This window comes from Halyomorpha halys, unplaced genomic scaffold, assembly GCF_000696795.3.
Source record: "Halyomorpha halys isolate HHAL.00 unplaced genomic scaffold, Hhal_1.1 Scaffold331.1, whole genome shotgun sequence".
Classification (NCBI taxonomy): domain Eukaryota; kingdom Metazoa; phylum Arthropoda; class Insecta; order Hemiptera; family Pentatomidae; genus Halyomorpha; species Halyomorpha halys.
This window is the reverse complement of record NW_027116263.1, coordinates 104,826-129,131: the sequence shown is the minus strand read 5'-3', so window position 1 is coordinate 129,131 and position 24,306 is coordinate 104,826. Positions and strand designations below refer to the sequence as shown.

General features: G+C 31.2%; 1 protein-coding gene across 1 annotated transcript in view; it reads right to left on the bottom strand.

Moving 5' to 3' along the window:
• Positions 1 to 2,437: 2,437 nt before the first annotated feature.
• Positions 2,438 to 24,306, bottom strand: part of Msh6 (DNA mismatch repair protein Msh6) — a 27,469-nt gene continuing 5,600 nt past the window's right edge. Inside the window, exons 7-23 of the mRNA XM_014421668.2 lie at positions 22,522 to 22,657; positions 22,306 to 22,445; positions 22,085 to 22,222; positions 21,793 to 21,988; positions 21,510 to 21,706; positions 19,562 to 19,674; positions 17,885 to 18,040; positions 16,106 to 16,263; positions 15,562 to 15,674; positions 14,806 to 14,961; positions 12,052 to 12,186; positions 10,055 to 10,146; positions 9,842 to 9,974; positions 8,238 to 8,411; positions 7,340 to 7,517; positions 6,020 to 6,171; positions 2,438 to 4,333 (exon numbers count right to left, since the gene is read on the bottom strand). Coding sequence (XP_014277154.1) covers positions 4,082 to 4,333; positions 6,020 to 6,171; positions 7,340 to 7,517; positions 8,238 to 8,411; positions 9,842 to 9,974; positions 10,055 to 10,146; positions 12,052 to 12,186; positions 14,806 to 14,961; positions 15,562 to 15,674; positions 16,106 to 16,263; positions 17,885 to 18,040; positions 19,562 to 19,674; positions 21,510 to 21,706; positions 21,793 to 21,988; positions 22,085 to 22,222; positions 22,306 to 22,445; positions 22,522 to 22,657 — 2,619 coding nt within the window. The 3' untranslated portion in view covers positions 2,438 to 4,081. The remainder of the gene's footprint in view (positions 4,334 to 6,019; positions 6,172 to 7,339; positions 7,518 to 8,237; positions 8,412 to 9,841; positions 9,975 to 10,054; positions 10,147 to 12,051; positions 12,187 to 14,805; positions 14,962 to 15,561; positions 15,675 to 16,105; positions 16,264 to 17,884; positions 18,041 to 19,561; positions 19,675 to 21,509; positions 21,707 to 21,792; positions 21,989 to 22,084; positions 22,223 to 22,305; positions 22,446 to 22,521; positions 22,658 to 24,306) is intronic.

The following is a 24,306-nucleotide window of genomic DNA, read 5'->3' as shown; positions in this document are numbered from 1 at the left end:
CATTTTTTTTTCTTGACTTTTTAAATCAGTTGATTTCTCAACAGATTTCTTATTCTTTTTAAGAGGCCCCTCACCTCCGGATTCTTTCTTTAATAGCAAGATCATACAGAATGGACATTTTACAATTTACAGATAAGTATAACAGGTAATCTTAAAATACCTAAGGTAGTAAAAGGTAATATTCAACATGATTTATTCTTTTTTCCCATAATAAAGCATTCACTAATTTATTGTTTTTTCTGTTTTAGAGGGATCAGAAAAAAAAAGTTGATTTCTCTGTACTGATCTTATTTGAGGAGGCCCCTCACCTTCAGATTCATTTTACTAGTAGGACCAAATAGAATGGACAATTCACAATAAACAGATAAATATTGCAACGTAACCTTAAAGTACCACAGGTAGAAAAAGGTATTTTTATAGTTTTTCATACATAAAGCATCCACTAATTTATTGTTTTTATTCTGTTTTAGAGGGATCGAAAAAAAAACAAAAAACTGATCTTAAATTTTCTTAAAATGACATCCGGCAATACAAGATGACCAAAATAGCCTGTATGTATTACTTACCATCCATTTTGTATATATGTATATGTTTAATTATTTATTTTTTAGGAGGTAAGAAAAATTTACTGATCTTAAAAAGATTATTACACCACCAGCAAAGCGGACCCTCCCCACTCACCATATTATTAATATTCATTTAGTACCATTGACTCTTCACATAAAGTGAACTTTACTATAACCCATAAAATACCTATGGGTAAATGAAGGAAGCATTACAACTTATATCTTTTGTACTCGATTATTATTTATTTTTCAATGGTGTACGAAAAAAAAAAATACTGATCTTAAAATGCCATGCGACAATACAAGATTAAATGTACAAATGTATATATAATTAGGTTAAGTTAAAATTGTAGATGTGTATCTGCTATTAATAAAGATTTAAAGTTAGAAAAAAAATGTAGATTTCTCACAGCTAGAAACTGTACAACACATCACACGGAGACGCATCAAATTCTTAGACAGTTTCCCTGCTTTCTTCAATCCAGTTTTCCAAACTATCACCCCTCCCCCTTCCTGAGGTGGCAGGGCAGGAAAGGTTCCAAAAACCCTGTAAACATTACCCTATAACTTCTATGTTCTGATGCAACCCTCTCCTACCCTTTTCGATTGTTTTTATTATTATTTAACATTATCTTTTGTCTTTAATATTAACTGTTTTATTTTCTCTTCTCTGCGTAATCAACATGAGAAGGCCCCTCACCTCCGGTTTTTTCTAGTAGTATTCATATAGAATGGACACATCACAACAAGATAAGTATTTCACCATAACCTTAAAGTACCACTGGTATATAATACTCAATTTGATTTATGTAACCATATGTAATGCAACCATTAATTTAACGTTTATTCTGTTTTATAGGGATCAAAAAAAAAAAAAAAAGTTGATTTCTTCCTCAGAAAGTTCTCATTTTTAGGAGGCAGCGAATAAAAATATAAATAGTGTATCAATGAATTTAGTGCTACTTAGGGAAATTTATATTGAGTTTAATATCATTCTGTCTTCTTCTATCTATTATTCCTTTTGTAATGACTTAGGGCTAGCTTCTGGATCTTCAAACTGCTCAAGTTCAATTAAGTCAGATAGCATATATTTATTGGGAAATACAGGGATTTCCTTTCTTATTAATAAGAACCAATCTCCCCTATTTATCACACCGCTCCAGTGATCAACTTTTTTTTTATATTTTAATGGCATTGAAATTTTCTACACAGCCAGGTATAAATTCATTTATTTGAATTCCCATTATTTTCACCATGGTTGAGAGTCGAAGTTTTTCATTTTGTGGGACCGGCACTCAATGAAAAAAAGACAACACCCCAGACTGGATTCGAACCAGCACCACCAATAGATCTCAGAATGGTAACTCTGTGCCCAACAACTGAGTACGGATTGCCCAAAGCAATCTACTTGAGAACTATAAATCACTAAATCATTTTGACTAACTTTGAAACCTTTATTAATTTATAAAGTTTCTTTCAAAAGGAAGGCTTTCGAAGTAATTTTTTTCTAATAAGCTCCCGCACGCTTAAGTTGGACAACCCTGCTGTAAACCGTCCCATATTACAGATAGTTCATGTGCACTGATTGTTAATAACCTGAAATACTTCTTCCATTAACCTGGAATTTTGATTGTTTGATAAATTTTACCCGTCTAAAAAAAGTAGGATTTTTCATGATTAATTTTGCATCCTCCTTGTACCTGCGCCTTTGAGGAAAGCACATCTGCCAACCGCTAACTACAGCCCCGCTTTTCCTTCCTATATATTCCATATATAGGTAAGTAAATGTAATGAAACATATTTCATCAGTTACTGGTTAAATTAGTCTTCAATGAATTAAGGAAAGAATAAAATAATAAACATATTCTAAGTTTATTAATAACTAACAATTAGGAACTGTAACACAAAAATTAAAAAATAACAAAACTATAATGACAAATATATATTCATGAAATATGAGGAGTGGTTGTAAAGTACTAAATGGACTTGGTATCTCAGCTCCATCAGAAAAATGTCTTCAAGAAGAAAAATTTATCACCAATTAAGGAAAAAAAAATTATATATGAAATTTGTTCTAGGTGATAGTATATTTGTTAATTTTAATGGCAAAATTATTTCACCAATGTAAATTAAATATTATAGTACACTTATCAAGATAAATTTTAGGTAATAAATATTTTAAGTTCATAGCCATCTTGATAAACCTTTTATAACCTCTTCTATTTTGGAAGTTTGAGACCACCAACTACAATCTAATTTAAATTTGTTCCTGAAGGTGTTTTAACCAAAAGTTTGTTTTAAAATGGTGAAATAATTTTGCCTTTAAAATTAACAATTTTTTTTTTTTATAAAATAAAATTGATCACACATTAAGGTCTTTGATTATTAATTCAAATAAATGACCACAGATGATCTACAACTAAGGAGTTTCACTAGGTTTAAATCTTGACTATACATCATAAACAAGGTGATAACTTGGATTATAAAAAAAAATCTGTCAAGATATTTTTTTTTTGTCTAAATGGAATTCCTGTATTAGAAAATACACCATTCACAGATGTAACTTCTTTTAATTTCATATGGACAAATTAGCACTGAAAGGTGTGCAATACTAGTAAAATTAGAAGTAGTTATTGAAAACGTCTTTTAAAAATGGAGTTGCCTAGAGGTCTTGGGTTGATCAAATACAATCAAGATAAGATTCAGAAGGAAAACTAATAAAAATACAACCTAAATACTTTTTTTTTGTTTACAGCCACTCCTCTTCAACATATTACATTAGACTGTAAACATAACAATATATATACAACCTACATTTAATTCAACATTGCTGTGAACCTGAGTTTAATAACCGAAGTATAGACATGTTCATATTTAATAGCGAGAAGCCTATCTTTTTTAAGGCAAGAGAGCTAAATAATCTTCTCCAGGCAATCTCTGACTTTCATAAAATTTTCTATTTAAATATATTTCATTTGGGGACAATAAACAATGTTACATCATTCATTAGGAAGATTTAAATTCTATACAGGAGCAGGAACAAGCATGAAAGTCAAAGGCCTGTATATCACATTCAATCATATATTAGTTAAAAATAAAAGTGATGTTTTTCACAATAAGCAACATCAAATCGCATTTAAAATTGCTTATGGTTACATAAAAGGAGAAAGCTGAACTATAAACTAAATGCAGTTTGAAATACAAAAGTATAAATTATTTAAAAACTTATAGATTGTCCAATCATAATCTATTACAATAATATCTTAACCAATAAACAAAACAGTTACAGAATAATAATAGGATCAACAACATAACTAAGATAATTACACAAAAAAAATATGGTATGCAATTCTGTGAACCTAGTACAGTACTATTAGGTTTGCAATGGCAGACCGTATTTAAAATATTACAAACTTAATATAAGTTATATCTTGAAAGAGACGAACATTAATACATGAGAGGTAACTAGCGGTCTTTTTGAATAATACTTTCAAAATAGTGAACACTCAACGTTATCATTTCAACTGTCTGATGACATCAGCAGGTGTATCGGAGGTAAAGAGTGCTCTAAACATTTTTCTTCTGATTACCTCTTCCTCTAGTTCATGGGCTCTTTTTGCACCATTTAGAGTAATATGCCTCGGTACACCAGCCAGACGAGCAGCATTGAATCCGTAGGATTTTGGACAACCGCCTGTGGCAACCTTGTAGAGAAATGTCACGTTCTCTTCTGAACCTTCTTCATCTTCGTTTTCTGCCATGCATGCCTAGAAAAAAACAAAACATATATAAGCTCAATAACAAAAGAGCAGAGGCAAGATATCTGTTTCCTAACTGATTTAATACTATCGTATACTATACTATCATATACTATACTATACTATCATCAACATACTATACTATCATCATTATCTGCAAATAAAACTACAAATAATTCACTTTATTCTCAACAAGTATATTTTAATTCTTTAATATTTCGTCCCTTAGGTCATTACTAAGGAGAAAACCTTACCTATTGACTTGCCACAATTAATAAAGGCCGAAACATTTGAGAAATAAAATAAACTTGTTGAGAGTGAAGTGGATCATTTGTAGTCGCAGTTATTACTAATATAAACCAATCTCTGACAATTAATTAATAAATAAATTAAATTACAAAACTAATCGTTATGTATAATTCATAAGCCTTGTGGGCCATTGAAGAAGACTGAATGTGCTCTGGGAGGATCTCCCGATCCCTGAGTCGTTCCTCAGCTGATTTAACCAAACAAATAATTATCTGCCACGGTCAGGTTCAAAGGTCACAAAGACTAAATAATGTGCCCAATGAAGAGGAAATTTTTGATAGTTTGGACCAAAAGTAAGACTGGAAATGTGACCTGCCACGCCTGCCATCACAGATCGGTCGCAATCTAATTTTATCGACCAATAAACTTGCTATATTTTGAAAATATTTGTCCAATTTTATGCCTGCTATTTTCTGTTATAATAGGGGTATTCATGATGTTTTGTTAAATGTTATATGTTTTACCATGTTAAATGTTATAACTATAGCATTGTGAGCAGCCCTATTTGAAGTCATGTTAAACGTTAAATGCATAAGAGTCCCTAGCGGATTTTCTCAGCAACTTGTTGTATAAGCCTTTATGTTTATAACCTTCCTTCCAGACCCTCATGTTATTGTTTACTTCAGTTTTGATTTAAGTAATTAATTAAAACATGCCTAGAGTGAGTGAAAAGTGGAATTTGTGTGAAAGTTTAGCTTATGAGTGTCTTATTGATCTTCAAACTTGTGAAGAAGAGAATGAAGATGAGCTAATTGACAACTGTATTGAAAGTCACAACAACTAATATGGCGGCGATCTCAACTGGTCTATTGTGTGACGTCATTCTCGATTTAACTGACCAAGTAACAGACTCTCAGCCATGTTAAATGTTATTTCGTTTTACCACGGCAAAAGAAGGCAATTTTTTTCGATTTAGCACGAGTTTTTCCATTTAACACGCTTTAACATAGATCATGAATACCCCTTATATAAAGTCAATTTTTACTTGGACTATACATACAACAGGTATAATAAATATTCTTAAAAAGTAGTTATTGAATTAGTTAAGATGCACGCTCCTGGTATTTCATTTTAATCAAGAAAATCCTTAAGTTTACATTAATGTTCCAAACAAGAAAAACTTAGTAGCACATTTTTTTAAAGTAGTGTAAATTTGCTAAAGTGGGAACCCTAATAGAGTAATAATAGTTTTTCAAAAAAGAAACATTTTTCTTGAAATATAAAAAAAAATCAATAGTTTGTTTATTTAGAAGAAACCTATGGATTTTGAAGAAATTTGTCTCCTCATGATTGATATACAGTTGTGTTGGTCAATAGAGCTTATTCTTCCTCTCGATAGGACACTATTTTTAGAAATGTTATGGATAAATTAATTAAGACACTTACCATATGAACCAACCCAATGTTAGCATCGTCCTTAAAGCTGTCGACGAGGGTGTGATAATGGGTAGAAAATATAACTCTGCTTTGCATTCTACAGAGTTCTTTCAGTACAGCTGCAGCGATGGCTGTTCCATCATAAGTTGAAGTTCCTCGACCTAAAACGATATTCTTGGTCAAGGTTTACATCGAATACACAAGATATGACCTTTCATAACCATCTCCACACCACTCTGTCTGTTCCACATCCGTTCAGTCTTTAAAAAAAAAAAAAAAAAAGAGCTGAATGGTTCTGATTTGCTCTTTAATTATTTATTATTATTATAATTTATATATCAAAATACCTGGAAGCACTCACTATATATTTCAGATTAATTAAATTTAATATTTCCTTATACAACCAGTCAATTTATCCCAATTTGTTTTTTTGCTTCTTCTTTACATAGTATATTCTTTTTGTATTGACTTTTCTATTCTCTGTGAGTTCATTTTATTCAATAAAAACCTTAAGTACAATAAAACTTATCTAAATGTCACCAACCTATTCTAACCACCACTCAAATTATGAATTTTTTAAGGTGACACCTCATCTCCCTCGGCTATAAATGACTAAAAGCCCACCAAACAGTAACTTTTGATGGATCTTTCACTATCAGATCCTCTAAATCATATTCCAGCCCTACTTTCATTCATCGCTCCAGTACCCTCCCCACCTTCAAATTCTTCTGCTTCCTTCACTTTCTATCCTTCTGGATCTAAAATAATTGAAATTCAATGTACTTTCAACCAAAATTTGTAAATTGATAGAAATTTTTTTGTTATACATTCATCAGAACCATTAATTTATTCTATTGTTATTGTTATTATATTATTTATTATTCTATTGTAAATGGATGATTTTAGTATTCATTTAGAATTTGTAAATATGTACATTGACATTATTTGCTCTTTTTTCCATTCATCTTTTTTCTTTTTTTTGTTCGATTTATTATCATTAGATATTACATTTTGATTTAATATTTCATTTTTATTGTTCGATTTATTATTAGATATTACATTTTTATTTAATATTATTTCATTATTATTGTTTAATTTATTATTATTAAATGTTGCATTTTGATTTAATATTAGTTCATTTTTTTTTAATAGCTGAGTTTTGATATCTTTCTTTCTGATCCATGGCAACAAAGCCCAATTTTTATTTCCTATAATACTATTCTGAAGGGACTGACTAGTCCCAGAATAAATAAAGAATATTGTTATCATTATAGAATAACTTAAAAATATTAAAGAATGAATTGTTCAAAATTGAAGCAGAAGCTTTACCTAATTCATCGATTAGAACCAGTGAATGCCTTGAAGCATGAGACAGTACAGCAGATGTTTCACAAAGTTCCAGATAAAATGTCGAATCACCTGCCATGATATCATCTTGTGCTCCGATCCTTGTAAAAATCCTGTCGACGACAGAGAGTTCCATGGCTGATGCAGGGACCATGCTACCCTATGTAAGAAGGAAACTATATTAAATATGAAATACCTAACAAAATAATTGATATAAAGACCATCCTTCCAGAAAGAGTCAAACCCCACTGCAAATTTTGGTTAATCTCACACTGTGGTGAAAGATTATAATCTTATTTATAAAATGGTAAACCTAACGAACATACATCGAGTATGGAGAAATTCCCAGAAAATATATGAATGAGTCAGCTCTGTGGGTTGGGGAGGCCTCCGGGGTCCAACAAGGCTCATGAAGTGGGTACTCTTGATTGAGAAACTCTGGTGGCTGAGCAACTGACCAAATCCCCTCCATGCATAACCATTAGTCTAGAACAGTATTTCCTTACAAAGTAATTCACTCCCAACCCTTCATAGGTTGTAGTGGTACAGATTACATTTTTTTTTTAACTGCAGGAATAATAGAAAGCAGTTCAAATCGAGAAAAGCCTAAACCACCTGATCTCTTCCGACAACATTCATATGTACAAGACTTCATTATATTTGTTAAACTGTTTTTTCTTGGCAAGAACACAGTTGATTTTTGTTATTTTCACCTCGAGAAACCCTAAAATATGAATTTACATAGTACGTGAAAGTTGTGTGATGTACACACTGCATAAAATACTAGTCAACGAATTGACACTTTCTGGGAGAATGGTCCATATAACAATACAATTCTTCTTATTAACTAAATATCCACTTGTTATATTAAAACACTTACCATTTGGGCGAGAATAGTGAGTAAGCCGAGCTGCCTCATCAGGGTGGACTTGCCTCCCATGTTAGGGCCTGTCAGCAGCAGGATACTTGGCCCTTCACCCCCTATCTCCGTATCGTTGGGTATGAAATCGCCAGATCCGCAGGGGAATTTGCCATTTTTAATGTTCACGTATGGCTGAAATAGAAAAAATAGAACAGTTCAATATTTCTGTTAACATGGTTATAACTTAATGATATATATTCATAAATCAGAATACACAATAAGATAGAAAGAGGCAAAATACAACTCATCTAATTTATTGCTAGTGTACCTCATGGTAGTATCCTTGGTTTCATCTTTTAAAAAGTCTATATCGCTGACATCCCAACCCATTCTAACACTATCCTCACCAATTACGCCAATAACACATTTGTGCAGTGAATAATAATAACCTAATCAATCACTGGTATCATAAACTCTCAAATTTCATTTCATACGCCTTAAGGAACGGTAATAAACCTGGAAGATTAAAATAAATTCCACCAAATCACCTTAACTCTTTACCATACACCTATGATTTCCTGCCCAACACCATCCCTTAATAATATTCCACTTATTCCTTACGGACATATATACTACCTAAAAGACTACATGTGGACAAACGACTAATGTGGAATCTTCATACAAGACTGAAAAGTCAGGAAATTTCATGTTGATCCCAACTATTATAACACTTACTTAAAAATGGTTTAAATTTACAATCCATTACAAAATACTCATTCACATGATTATGATCAGACCTATTCGAACTTATGGAGTTGAGCTTTGGGGCTCCAATAAAACCATCAAATTCTTTTTATACCCGATCCAAAATACTTCATAAAATCCTCAATGCTCCTTACTTTATCACAAATAAAATCATCCATAGTGAACTTTATGTTCCAAATGTAGCCAGTTAGAAACTAGATATCAATCCTTCCATGATGAATTTCCTAACCATCGAAACTCATTTATTTCTAACCTTCATTCTTTTTCAATTCCTCATAATCCTCCTAGGTGTCTGAAAAGAAGATGGTCTTGAGACTACTAATGGACTGGACCTCTACAGTCTGCAAACCGCACCATTATACTATAATTCACATCACATTCAATTCCAGCTTTTAGCCGTACTAGTACAAAACTAGAAGCTGAAGAATAATAAAAAGTTAAGGCAGTTTTTAAAGATTATGCGATTAGATAAACCAGAAGTTATTGATGCAAAAAAAAAAAAATTAAATTAAACATTTAAGAAGTACTTAGGTAGAAAAGGATTTTTTTTTTATAACCAATCCCTTACCATTTTTGACGTTTTCTTTGTAATTTTCAAAGTTGTAATTAAACAATCAGCTACAATATTCTTTCTTCTTGCAATATCAAGATATTGTTCAAGATTACTACAACACTGAGCCAGTCGACTATATTTCTCAGAAGAGAAGTACAGAAAGAGTACTACAATTTTTAATGATTTACTTTTTTTCCAAGCAAGAAAATATCAATTGAAAATCTATTATTTGGACTGAAATTTGAATTTCGTTTTAATAGGAGAATGCTAACTAAAATTCTCAAATGTAACTATATATAATTACTTTGCTCCATCTGCTTGATTCATAGAATTGTGGAGTGCAAATGTCGCTTTCAACACTGCGGCAATACTTGGCAAGTGACAAAAGAACATCGAACACGGCTATACAATTCAACGCTTTGGTCCAGTCATCAATCCTAAAAAATAAAGAAATACATTTTAAAAAAATAAATAAAATAAAATACCTGTCAAATAAATAAGTAATGATAATAATTACTTGTCACTAAAACGAGAAAATATCCTTTTTCGTAAGTTTAAAAGAGCATTATTTTTTTGTTCTTCAGCAGCGAATTGCCTTTCTAACAACTCCTGTGAGAAAATCAAACAAAATTATCAAATAAAAACAGATAAATGAAAAATGACACCCATTCACTGTATTTTGTTGGATCGCATTTAATAAATTGAAATTAATTAATTTGCATTTAACATAGACATGATATCTTTAATAAATTCAGCAATATAACTTGAATTTTTTTTCAAAGATAATTCTATAAAAATCTAAAAAAAATCAGCGTATTTTATTGTCATTGTAACTTACAAATGTATGCAAAAAAAAAATATTTTCTTGAAAATTAGTAAGATTGAACCACTTTAACAATTTTTTAATTAAATTATTATATTGCTAAATAACTGAATGATTGTGCGGATATGGAGTTATATGCTACAATTTTATTTCACTTAGGCTTCTGAGACTATCTTCGAACATTTGTTTCTCTCGATCACCTGCCTTCTCAATTTCCTCATCCCTAACCGATGCAGGCCTGAGTCAATCATCCCACCCACCTTAGTCATGGTCTTCTTCCTTCTGGCCATTGCTACAACAGCCTTCTTGGTAGGCTATCCTCTGATATCTATCTTGATACACACCACAGTATCAGGCTGAGTCTCCATTAACTTCCGATTTTTCTTGTATCGCCATTGTCCTGATTCTCTTTCTGGTCCATATACCATTCGAAGAACCTCCCTTTTCCACACATTAACATTCTTTCCTTAAAATTATCATTCTTTTTGGAATCCTATCACTTTATAACAGAAATCTATCAATCATTAAGTTTATAAAGGCTGTATCTCCTTGACCTACCGACATACCTTAAGACCTTATATTTAATAGCGTTCCTATTTCTTTTATATTTATATATTTTATCAGTACTTAATATTATATAATGTACACACTTTTGTAGCTCTATTCAATTTTGTATACTTTCTTATCTTCACCATATATTTATTATATCTATTCTTTTAATTTTATTTCTTTTTTTTTTTGTATATATATTTTTTTTGTATATACCAAATATACTTTTTTTTTTTTTTTTAATACTTTCTCCACCTTATTATGTGTATTATCATTTGATATTTGCCTATTTTTAATATTTTCTTTAATTTTTTTAATATTATCTTTACTTTCACATTATTTTCAAATGTAATGTATTATAAAACCGCCAATCCTCATCACTTCTCCAACCTGACAACCTTTCAGTTTTGTGCTTACCTGAAATCTGAAAGGTAGGTGTTCTATCTCATTCATTATTTTTCTTTATTCTTGATTTTACTCTTATTCTCTTTTTCCATCTTTTAGTGTGTACTGAATTTTCATTTCCTTTTTCTTTTGCTATTATTTCCGTAATCATTGCCTAAAACCTTTTTATAATTCTTATTTAATTTTTCGTTTCATTGTACATCTTTTTTTATTTCCTTTAATTTACATTTTTCATTTTTATATAAATTTCCACATATTTTAAATCATTATTAGTCACACTTTAGTTAAATTTTGTTTTTGTTATCATTTGCTTGCCTCATTTTAGTGTTAATATCTTTGTTTAGTACTGATGAAGCCCTGCAACGTGGAACGAAACGTTGGTTCACATTAAATAGTTTCATTACAATTTGAGATTTTTCATTGACGGCACCCGACCATCTTCCGTTTATTATTACACGTCACTTCCAGTATAACATTCTTTTCTGACGTTAGTCTGAAATGTAGTAAAACAATAATAAAATAGTGGTGAAGGACTATCAGTCCATCTAAACTTAATCCACACACCTACCTCTTCACCTAAAATCAACTAATAAATGAATAGAAAATAACTATAATGCCATACCTACCATGAAGAAGTTGAAAAGTTGAGTTAATGTGTTATCAACTTCTTCACAGTAGTTATAGATTCATTTGCTCATCCATAACTAAATATTTAATAGAAATGATTGTCTGATTACTTTGGTCTCAGCCGTCCAGTACTTTTTGAAACCTTTGCGTTGCCCTTGTAGCTCATATCCATCATTAGCTTTCCTAGCAGCTCCTTCTGGAACCTCCAACTGGAATCTTTTCTTATCGGCACCAGTGAACGTTACCTAAAAGAATGCTATTAGAAGAAATGATAGCTCATCAGCATTATGCTAAAAGAATTAAATTAGAATCGTTGAAATACAGTAAAAAATTTGAGAATTTTTTCTTGATTTGAAACTGCTTTTTCTCCCTTATAAAGATATAAAATCTAAAAGATATTAACATGGGTTGCAAGAATAGAAATTCAGCTTTCTAAACGTTATATTACATTGGATTTGGATAAAATTGTAAAGAGTTATGAATTTATTTTTTAATGTGGGACGTCGGCAGAAAAAATATATCTTCTAAAAATCAAGTCCAATAATTTCTAATTTTTGATTAATATAAAAATTTGTACTAAGGGTTTCAAAAGACACTAAAATTGGATCTGACTTGATTTTTCCTAAACAAATTTTTTTTAGTATACCAGCAAGAATCCTAGGATACCTGTCAATATTTTTAGAACTAGTATCACCAAAAAACATTTCATTGAAATCGGTGATCCCTTGTTAGTAAGAGATGGCAACAATCACAACTTACTTAGAGAGACGCTACTTAGCAGAGTTGGACAAAAATTAACTATAGTTGAATCTAACAGCTGGAACTGTCACGGATACAATATTAATTTATCAATGGCTTATTCATGATGAACAAGGGTCCGTCGTATCCATGACAACTTTAGCTGTTAGTCTCAACAATAGCTAACCTCTCTCCATCTCTGCTATTTAAGAGATAACTAAGATAAATATTGTATCCATGACAACTTTAGCTGTTAGTCTCAACAATAGCTAACCTCTCTCCATCTCTGCTATTTAAGAGATAACTAAGATAAATATTGTATCCATGACAACTTTAGCTGTTAGTCTCAACAATAGCTAACCTCTCTCCATCTCTGCTATTTAAGAGATAACTAAGTAGCAGAGATGACAACATTTAAATTTTTTTTGGTTTGTTGTTTTTCTCTGGATTATTATTTTATTTTATTTTAATTTTTCTTTTCTATTTTTATTATAATATTTCAAGGCTATAACATTGCAAATAATTAGGGGTGCATTCTTACATGAGACTATACTCCCCACTATCAACTGTTACAAAATAACTTACAAACTGTTATGAAAACCAGAGCTGATCTGGTAATAAAGAAATTTATATATATAAGTTAGCAGTATAACAATAAGAACGCTACTAATAGGATTAGCTATCTTTAAGTTTAATAAACCAGGTGTCTATAGATACCATATGATTCAATTAATAAAGGTTAGTTATTGAGATACTCTTGTGTTGTTACTCAGTGTGTTACGAACCCCTTTTTATTTTGTTTAATCCTTCCAGTTTAATCGTAAGTGGTGCCAAAAACCTGGGACAGTAAATTCCGAATTTCTGTTATGTGCATAATAATATCGGTAACCCCGGAACACAGATTCGGCAAATTTACTCAAACCGGCGGCTAGAGGACGTACAGTATCTACCATGGTGGACCCACCTGAAGAGTTAAAGAAATTGGAATATCAGTTGGCTCAATCGACCGTTGAGCAACAGAAGCTGGAGGCCCAACTATCAAAAGCAACAGATTGAGTTGTTTAAGATCAGGACACAGAGCTCGGCATTTATCCATGAGGTATTAGCCAATTAGAACCCTTCACGGGGGTAGTTGGTGACCTCGAGCACTTTATCAAGGGTGGTAACCAAATCAAAAACTTAAAAATACAATTCACGCAGCAACGGGACTAATGCCTGTCAAAATCGTTTTTGGAAATCGACGAAGGGATTGAGGGGACCTCATTACGGTTAACAACAACGATCTACGAACCAGACTATACTTAGCGAGGGTAGGGCCCCAAGAAACATGGGCGAAAGTGAGAGAAAAATTAATCTGCGAAAAACAAACCCGGGTTGATAAAGCGAATAATAGACCCATAATATATAAGAAGGGACCACTAGTGTTGGGAACTATAGTGTACAGGCGACTACGAACAGCTCGTAATAAAACAGCTGCGCGGTACGAGGGTCCGTATAAGGTTATCATTATTCGGGAGAATAATTTATTCACCATCAGGGATGTAAGTTACCCATTTCGGTCACGTACCGTACACCTTGAGGAGCTTCGAGTACCTCACATAATGCCTCAAACCGAGCTGGACGGCAGCGCTCAGCCTGGACCATCTCACAGCTAGGAAGTTTTTTCTTTTCCTCTTCTGTTCTCTCTAAATTTAATTGTTAGGTTAAGTCATAGGTCAAGTTCAATTGTTGGGTTAAGTTATAGGCTAAGTTCAGTGTGGCTAATTTTTTTTTGTTCTTTTCTTTTCTCTTTTCCTGTACATCCAGTGAATTTTTATTTCTTATGTAGGACAGAGTGCCAGGTTCATTTCACTTTTACTTCACATTTATTTATTTTCTTTTAGAGTTCCTCCATAGGAAGGAACTGGAGGGAGGGAGTTAGCTGAATAACAATAAGAACGCTACTAATAGGATTAGTTATCTTTAAGTTTAATAAACCATGAGTCTATAGATACCATATGGTTCAATTACTAAAGGTTAGTTATTGGGATACTCTTGTGTTGTTACTCTGTGTTACGAACCCCTTTTTATTTTGATTAATCCTTCCAGTTTAATCGTAAGATATATATATATATAAAACCACTTACTTTACAACCAAAATGTTCACACTGTGTCCTCAAGTAAGCTTTCCCGTCCTTCTCAACTTCTGCTAACATTTCCAGGGCGCTGTCATATTCGGGATCGACCCCCTCACTAGGGACTATACGACCTTCCTTTTCAGCTTCTTCATGATCGAAAGCATTCTAGAATGGATAAAATTACGAGAGATTAATCTCAAAATAGAAAAAATTCAAAACAAATTGTTTAAGTTAAGTAAATGTTATAATGTAATAGTAGAGATATCAATCTAGGCTCAGTCAATTTTTTATGTTTGCTGCATTAGAAGATAAAAATTAAGCACTTACTTACTTCAACCTGTTTAGACATTATACATTACAAATTTATGGAATAGCTAAGCAGACTCACATTAAACGATTACAATCTTTAAATCTAAATCACTATGACATCACCAAAGCTGACTTAAAAATTCCAGCAGTCACTGAATACCAATGAACTTACTACAAACGTTTTCATGAAAAATTACTGGGACACTAAAACACACTTATAGGACAAATAGTCAGAGGAGGATGAGGGATTTGCTAACATGAGAAAGAAAAACCAGAGATGACGTACCGTGTTCCTCATTTCTTAATTTATTTAATCAATGTAACAGTCAGGCAATCTGCTGATTGTCAATTCTGTATTTGACAGGTGCGGATATAAATGAAAAGTGAGAACAAAAAAAACCTAATAAGAAAAAATTAAATGGTTTATTAAAAATAGTAAGCTTGAATATTTTATACCTTAAAGAAATTCAAATGTTCTGTCAGATCCGGAAAACTCCCAGATGGGTCAGAAGAAGGAAAATTTGTACAATCACTAAGAATTTCAGACTCGCTAGCAATGTTGCTGGATTCTAGAAGGTATAGAAAAAAAAAATTACATAAATATATACGATATATACTACTACTTTGCTTGAATAGTAACAAAAGAAGTTTTGTTTTTATTTGTATATGTTCTGTAGACTGGAGTTTATTTTTAACAACTAATAGCTTCAGGAAAGCCTGTAGGACAATCTTAGTAAAGAAAGTAATCGCAGCCTACGATATTGTCTTTGGAATACATCCAATTATAAATAAAATCAAAACTTTTTTTTTTGTCAGATGTACCACTATTCAAGTAAAGCAGTGGTATGATAAAAAAAGATGATGAATACGTAATATGAAGTGTTCAGAACCAAAGTGGACTGTTCCATAAATTAAAAATATTTGAAAGTGAAAATATATTTTCGACAAAGTAATCCTACCTAACAATGATTCAACAAAAAACTAAATAATGAATATAAACCTTGAATTAGTTTGATGACATCTTGTAAAGTTTGAAAACCATTCAATACTGAAATAAATTCAGCAATTTTCCTCTTTGAATAGATTTTTTCTTCAAACATCACTGCTCTGTTATCTGGATGGCTTCCTTCTAATCCTTTGGAGCTTTGTGCATAAATTCTGAAATAGAAATACATACCTTCTAAATTAATTAAATTGGATTACTATTTCCAAAGTAGAATTTCTATTCATTAAAAAACACACAATGATTAATTCTTTATTTTATTAAATCAATAAATAACAAATAATAAATATTGGGTGAGTCCATTCACTACTTTTACAAAACCACAACAACCAATATGAAAATTGTTGTTTGTTATTTTTCGCAAATTTTGGCCTAATGAGATTATTTTTGGAAATTTAATTGTCTAGAATGAGGAAACTGGGCACTTAGAACGTTTCAAATGTTTTGTTTTGGTGCGATTTCAAAAACTGATAGAAACTTAACCTGCTTTCTGTGAAAACCTGTCCAATTATCATTAAAAATGAAGTCATATACTTTTAAAAGTCCAATATGCTGTATATTTAGAAATAATGGTTCAATTTCAATAATTTTTGTTTTTTGATTAGTTAAATTACCTTTCAAATAGATGAAACAGTTAATACAAACCAGGCAGTGACAAGGGTCCGGGTGTGATCCAATTAAACTCAAATAGTAATATTATGTACTATTTTTATTTGAGCCAACGTTTCGCCCCACGTTGCAGGGCTGTTGTTGATTTAACTTCACTCTGACTTTGACTTCCGTCAAAACAACACTGACGAAGCCCTGCAACATGGGGCGAAACATTGGCTCAAATAAAAATAGTACATAATATTACTATTTGAGTTTAATTTGACCGCACCCGGACCATATTCCATTTATTGACACACACGGTCAATAAGCAATCTTCCATCCTAAAAGATATAAGATTAGTATTGTAATTTTTAGAGGAATGGGATAGGGATAGTTCAGTGAGCAAATAGCGCTGTCCTAATTTCTGGGCCCAGGTTTGAATTCGACTATAGTAGATATTTATTTATTCTGTTTCTGTACCTCAGTCAACCTTGTGTGTTCAGGATGTAGGATCCTAGAGCCTACCCAGCTACTGGGTACACTTAATTGAAAAGAACCTAGTGGGTTGACCACGATTGAATAAACCAATCCCTTGCACAACTTTTGTTCAAGAAACTACACCCTTACAAAATAATACACCCCTGACTCTTCACGAGTTGTGGTAGTGCAGATTATAATTTCATATTAAATCAGTTAAGTAAAAATTATTTACAATTTACAGATAATTTCCATATTAAATTGAATTATTATACATATTAATTTGCATTTGGATGCATTTTGTAATTAAATAGCATGTTTGAATCCATTTTAACATGATTTGAATGTTGTCATTTAAATTTAAAGAAAGCAAATTACTCAAAAGGTGACAGATCGGTGAGATCCTCTTCCCGGATCATTGGACTTAATACAACACTGTATAACATAACAAATGTATAACATAGGAATATTTGGACTTCCATGAATTGGGAACTACTGTTCTAGAAGCATATCAAATTCGAAGTTAAAAAAAATTATAAAGGTATTTTACAAAATGATGGTTGAGACAAGATGTCTCTACAATGATGCGATGATATTTTTAAGAACTAAAACCAATATAAATCATATAAAAATTAAGTTTCTGCCACTATAAAATAAAATCTACATGATAAAGAACAGTATTAATGGATCACATCCATGTTTTCTTACCTCGATAAAAGTTTTTCCAAGTCTGGAACTTTGGAAAGCATTGAGCTAGCATCGCTAAGAATACTCATATTGTCCAAAAGAACATTTAATGCTATTTGGCGAGCTTTTATACTGTTAATATTTGTAAGCGGGTTGCAGAGCCAGTATCGAAGCAACCTGAAATTTGATAAAAAAGAAATTAATGCCAACAAGAATATGAAATATCATATTTACCCAAATATAGGTCAAAGTTTTTTTGGTAATTATCTCTTCAGCACTTTATGGCAAAAATTAGCTATAGTTAAAACTAATAGCTAAAATCGTCATGGATACGATATTTATTTATCAATGGTTCATTCATGAATATAGGTCGTATCCATGGCAATTTTAGCTAGTAGTTTCAACTATCCCATCTCTGCTCTTCAATAGAATAAAAATTTGGCCTTTGTTCTGGGTCGACTAATATTGAGGATTGTCCAAACTCTTGAATAAATTAAAAACCTCCATATCCGATATGCAAATAAAAAATAGTTAAAATTGGAAAACCAGGGGTGTTCTAAAAAGCAATAGAAGTCTCATTGTGAAATATCTTGACAAAAATTATATATGGTTAGCAAAGAAAACAAGCTTATTTCAGAGACTTTTTCATTGTAACCCAAAACCACTGGTTAATACCATTCCAAGAACAATGATCACTTTCGGTTACTCTGGAATTAACTACCAGAACAAGGTAAGTCCATAAATTTCATATGGACCCCAAAAGCCACATTGGCATTGTTAGTAACAAGCCACAGACAAAGCTGCTAGGGAGAAACTCACACTCAGTAGCCGACACACTGCCATTCTTACCCCATCAGAACTCAGTAGATCTCTTAAATTACAAATATTGGAAAGATGGAAGGCCAAGTGGGATAAAAAAAGAGTAGTAAAATCATGGTCAACGCAGGAAGTTGCTCTAACCCACTGGAGAATAGGTTGTACTCCCCTCACGCACTCTCACATAATAAGAAAACTGCCACCTCCAATGTGGCAATATTGTCAGTCCATTCTCACGATTAAACTTATTTTTGAAGAATGTATTTACTATTTGCTAACAATAAACAGAATAGGACTGACTCCAGATTTATCTGAAACTCTTGCAGATGTAGAGAGTACAGGAAGCTAGAGTTACATAAGTGTTTAAATTTTAAAAAGCAAATCGCCTCCTTCCTAACTTATAACTCCTTGTGTGCTTGTAACTTAATTATAATACATCATAAGCATTGATAACCAAAAGATTTAACACCTATAAAGAATAAACAAAAACTTTTGTTCACTTGTTAGTTTTATTTAGGCTCAATTTGACTCTTGGTACGTTAGTCAATACATAGCTTTACCACAAATTTGTCAATTTTGAACTATAAATTAAATAAGGAAAAAAATGAATAAATATTTGCATACATGCAAATAGTATAAGAAATTTATTTCAAGTATTAAATTTTATTCAACAAAAATCCAAATTTGGCCCAAAAAGAACAAAACATGTGATGCTGTGAAGAAAAAAGTGTTATTTGAATGTCCTTTCCACGATTCAAATTCCTGTCAAGGTTTGGTGGAATATGAATCTAGGAAACAAAGAATGCACAAAAATTCAGGCCTCTACATATATTAAATTATGATACTTTTTTACTCTCAAAAACACATAAAATAAAATAATACCTTTTACCGAAAGGAGTGCTACAATGATCAATTTGATGGAGTAATGTTCCTTGGAGACCTCCACAGCCGTTATCAATCAAATTCAGGTTTCTCAATGTGACTGCGTCTAGTATCTATAAATAAATATTTAAAATAAATCACATTCTCAAAGAAACCAATTAAAACAAACATTAAGAAGGAGATGGTCAGAGCTACGGTCAAGAAGAACCAAAAAGTAATTCTCAAATATTTATTCATTATCAGGGGTTTCGACCCACAATGTAGTTCTTCATCAGGGCTAAAAATGAAAAGATACTAATTAGAGTCAAAGTAAAAGAGTGACATAAAAATACTTAAAGGTTTGAGGTATACAATCAGAAACTTTAAAAAATAAGGAGGATATAGATAAAAACAAAAATTATTAATTAACATAATTAAGAGCAGCGATAATATATAGGAGTATATATTATGGAAAGGATCTATTGATTTAATTAATTAAGGAGACATAATAATAAATAAATTAATCAATAATGAGCTGGTAAATTAATAATATTGAGGCAGCAGTAAATGTAATGATATGTACTAAAAGTGATAGTAAGCTAGGTAAAGAATAAAGAATCAAATTAAAACAAAAAAAAATTGTTTTTATCTTTATCCTCATTATTATTCTATTTTATTTTTAGATAGTTACTATACCTCTACATTTATATCTTTTTTTATATCACTCTTACTCTTACATTGGCTCTACTTTCATTGTATCTTTTTTATTTTTAGCCCTGATGAAGACCTACATTTTGGGTCGAAATGTAAGCAATGAATAAAGAGTTAAGAACTATTTTTTTCTTTATTGACCGTAGACTTCACCATCTCCTTAAAATTCACTCATTTGAAACACAAAAATCTATACTGATTCGAAATTTGTTTTGTAACATTTGTAAATTTAATAAATAATTTTTTCTAAAAAAAAAACCAACCTGTAAACAAAATATTATATTATTTGAAAAATGAGACGGTCAGTAGTTTGGTCTCAGCTGAGTAGTAATGGACACAAATAAGTGAAACTCATTTTAACAAACAGAAACTCATCATTTTTTTCTCTTAAATTTAAACTGTTTTTCTCTCATATAAAGGCATACAATTTAAAAGATGTTGATAAGGTTTAGAAAAGTGGAAATTCAGCTTTCCAAAAGTTGAAGTTACATTGGATTCAGGTAACATTGTAAGGAGTTATGAATCTATTTCATGAGTATGAGTTCAAAATAAATTTTTTTTTTTTTTACTTTTTACTAAAATGTTAAGGTGAAAAATAAATCTATCTATTTATCAGTAGGTTATGGCGCTATAACCCTACGATGGGCCCTGGCCTCCTCGATGAGCCTCCGGTTTTGGGCTGCCGCCTTCCAATTTCGAACTCCAAGCAGGTCTCATACCACGTCGTCTTGTACCACGCCATCCAACTCTTCTCAAACAATGGATTTCTTCTTCTATGACTGTTTTAGGCATTTCGTCGGGACTCATCTGTGCAACATGTCCTGCCCACCGAAGGCGCCCCAGCCTAACAAAGGTCATAATATATATACCCTGGAGTAGCTCATAGAGTTCTTCTTCTCCAGCCTTCCTCATCCCTTACCGGCCCATAGATTCTCCGAAAAAAAAAAAATCTACTATAGAATATTATCAATATTCTATATTTCTTTGTACAAACGTTTCGGGTCTCCTCTTCCCCAAGTACTAATATTCCTCATTTTTTTTTTAATTTTGTCGACACAACATTGCTTAACCAATATCAATATTAATTACTATTTTAATTATTCTAACTGCATATTACCGGACCATCTTCCTTTTACATATTATTTATGGTCAATCAACAATCTTCTGATATTGTTTAAATTTTTTGTCATTATTATATTAACCAATACACTTAAAAAATGAGAACTAAATATAATACTTTAATAAATCAATTACAAACCATATGCCTACTGCTGATTTCTTGAGTTTTATTCGAATCTGAATATAACTCAATATCTATCGGCTGATAAATTTCAAACTGTCCAAGGGAGACGAGTTGGTAATCGAGAAGGCAACGAGTTAACATCCATATTACTGCTCCGAGGGATCTCACCCCTAATTCACTTTCTTCATCTGCCGTTAAACCTAAGCTATCGCCTAAATTTTGAAAAGAATAATGTTTTAAGTAAATTAAGTTTAATAAAATTTTTGGTAGCTAAAATATTAAATTAAGGAAAACTTACTATCCCCCACAAAATTTTTTAAGGCTTCGGGTAAGCCATTTTCCTCAAAATACTTCCTTTCAGCGAGTTTTGTCAAAGTAGACGTAGAAGACCAAAACTCAGACTCTGGGGCTAAAGCTTCTTTAACAGCACCACTTAACGATGTATCAAGAAGTTGCTTGGTCCTTTTAGAAATTCTATTTCTCTCATAGAGTACCTAAAAATCAATAAGAAATTAGATGAAAAATTTTAGAGTTCATTAAATGGTGTTTAGCATTTTTACGACACTGAAGGTTTGTAAAAATTAACTTACTTGAACAGGAGGATAGAGAGCTATCATAGTCCTTAATCGTGAACTGTGGCGATCATCTTTGAACTGTCCGATGTGAAAAGTGCCAATGGAAGTATCAATAAAGCATACCCCATAAATTGAAGAGACACTGTCATTCTCCTGTATTAAAAAAAAAAATGATAATATAAAACTTCAATTCAGTCAAATTTAAATAACTTTATCAACAAGAAAACTGAAGAAACCTTTTCATTAATAGCAAGTAAATATTGCCCATGAGCCTCCCTTGACTCACCATCTACCACTGTGAATATCCTCGTACCTTTTGTAGTGACTTGGCATATTTCACGGTTTACAACTTTGTCAAACTTCGTAGGCCTTGACACTAAAATAAAATATTACTTTAAAAACATAATAATATAAAATAACAATAATAATAATAAGAATTAAAGATATATTACTATGTTTAACCCTTTCGTTCATAGCATCTGGAGTTTCAGTTTGTTCTACACGAGCCACTTTATATCCTTTATCGACCAAATTAGCTGAAAACCGACCATAAGCAATCTCAGGGAATCCACAGTGAGCATACTCTCCCTATTGAAAATTTGAAAACAGAGCTAATCATAATTTTATACAATAAGTATTGATTAAATTGAAATTGAGGCTGATCTAATAACACTTATTATAGGATGTATTTATTATTTACTTATTTTTTTTGGATATAGCCCCGATATAAACAGCATTAGGTAAAACTCAACTTAGAAGTAAACTATTTACAAAATTTCATTCAAATAAATAAAATATGTAAAAAAAGTGATTAAGCTTTTAACTTATAAACAATTAAACTAACAAAAAAAATATATACAAATCTGCCTCATTAGAGTCATCACAATAAAACAGTGTGAAAAGGCATAAATAAAAATATTTTATTTATATTTATATTTAATAATAATAAACGATTTTAAAATATAGTTTTTTTTCTGTTTTGTTGTCATTTAAAAATGTATTATCTTGAATGAAAATAATAATAATAAAACTGATATGAGCATTTTAAACTGTACATAGACAGGGTAAAAACAATGATGCCTAAAATATTATTCTAAATGAAGATTATTATTATACAAATTGATAATGAGTTCATTATGAATGCTCTAATGCAGAGGGCACTTTTTAAATAAAAATAAATATTTCTTGGCATAGAAAAATCAGTAAATGTTAACAATGGGTTCTATTGTATTGGCTGATATATGATTGATGTCAATAGTCTTTTAAAGTCGGATAGCTTATTAGAACATGAAAAATATCTTCAGGTATTTTTAAATTGCATATATTATTATAGTATGTAATTCTTTATTTTAAAAATGGAAAGGTTGTATCAGAGATAGTATCATACAATTTATTTTAAAATTTAACATCTAAGAAACTGAAAAAATTCTTCTGATCCTTTGCTTTCACTTCCTTTATACTAATCCAATGCGAAACATTAGATGCCCTCAGGACATTATCAAGGAGTCCCTAAGATTTATTTATTCAAGCTTTAATTTTTTTCAATTGTAGCCTTGTGGTGGCAGTGGGGGTTCAAAAATGAACTTGCCAAAACTGCCAGCCAGTATTAAATAAATAAATAAAAATACCAATAAATAAGCTTTTATTTAAAGGTATATCAGAAGATGGTCAGGGTTGCGGTCAAAAGAGAAACAAAAATAGGTTACAACTAGTTGTCTTCTTATATATCAATTTTTATGGTCAACTATATATACACATATATTTTATTTAAAGGCTATTTGTTAACAACAAAAAAGCTTCAAACAGTACCATAAAAACAAAACAAAATGGATATACCTCCAAATTATAAAAAAAATAATTAAAATGGTACAAAAACTTCTTGGATAAAGTATTTCTTAAAGGATAATCAATATTTACACAAACAAATAATTTACTGATAAAAAATTGGTCCCCAAAAACTTATTTGGGCTGTGACACTACATTGGACTGTGGGGACTTGGTCCCTCGCACTAAACATTAAGCCGCAATTCACCTACTGTTTACGAACTTAATTCCTACTACAACAATGCAGCAAATTTAACAAATAAACAATATCTATTATTTATAATCTTTAAATTTCTTTCTTGAGACTGGCAATGTTTTACTAAATAATTCAAAAACACTATCCAAATTATAGTCTCAAAACATTTATTTCATTCACACGTCCAACGTTTCGGCCAATTCGGCCATCTTCAGGG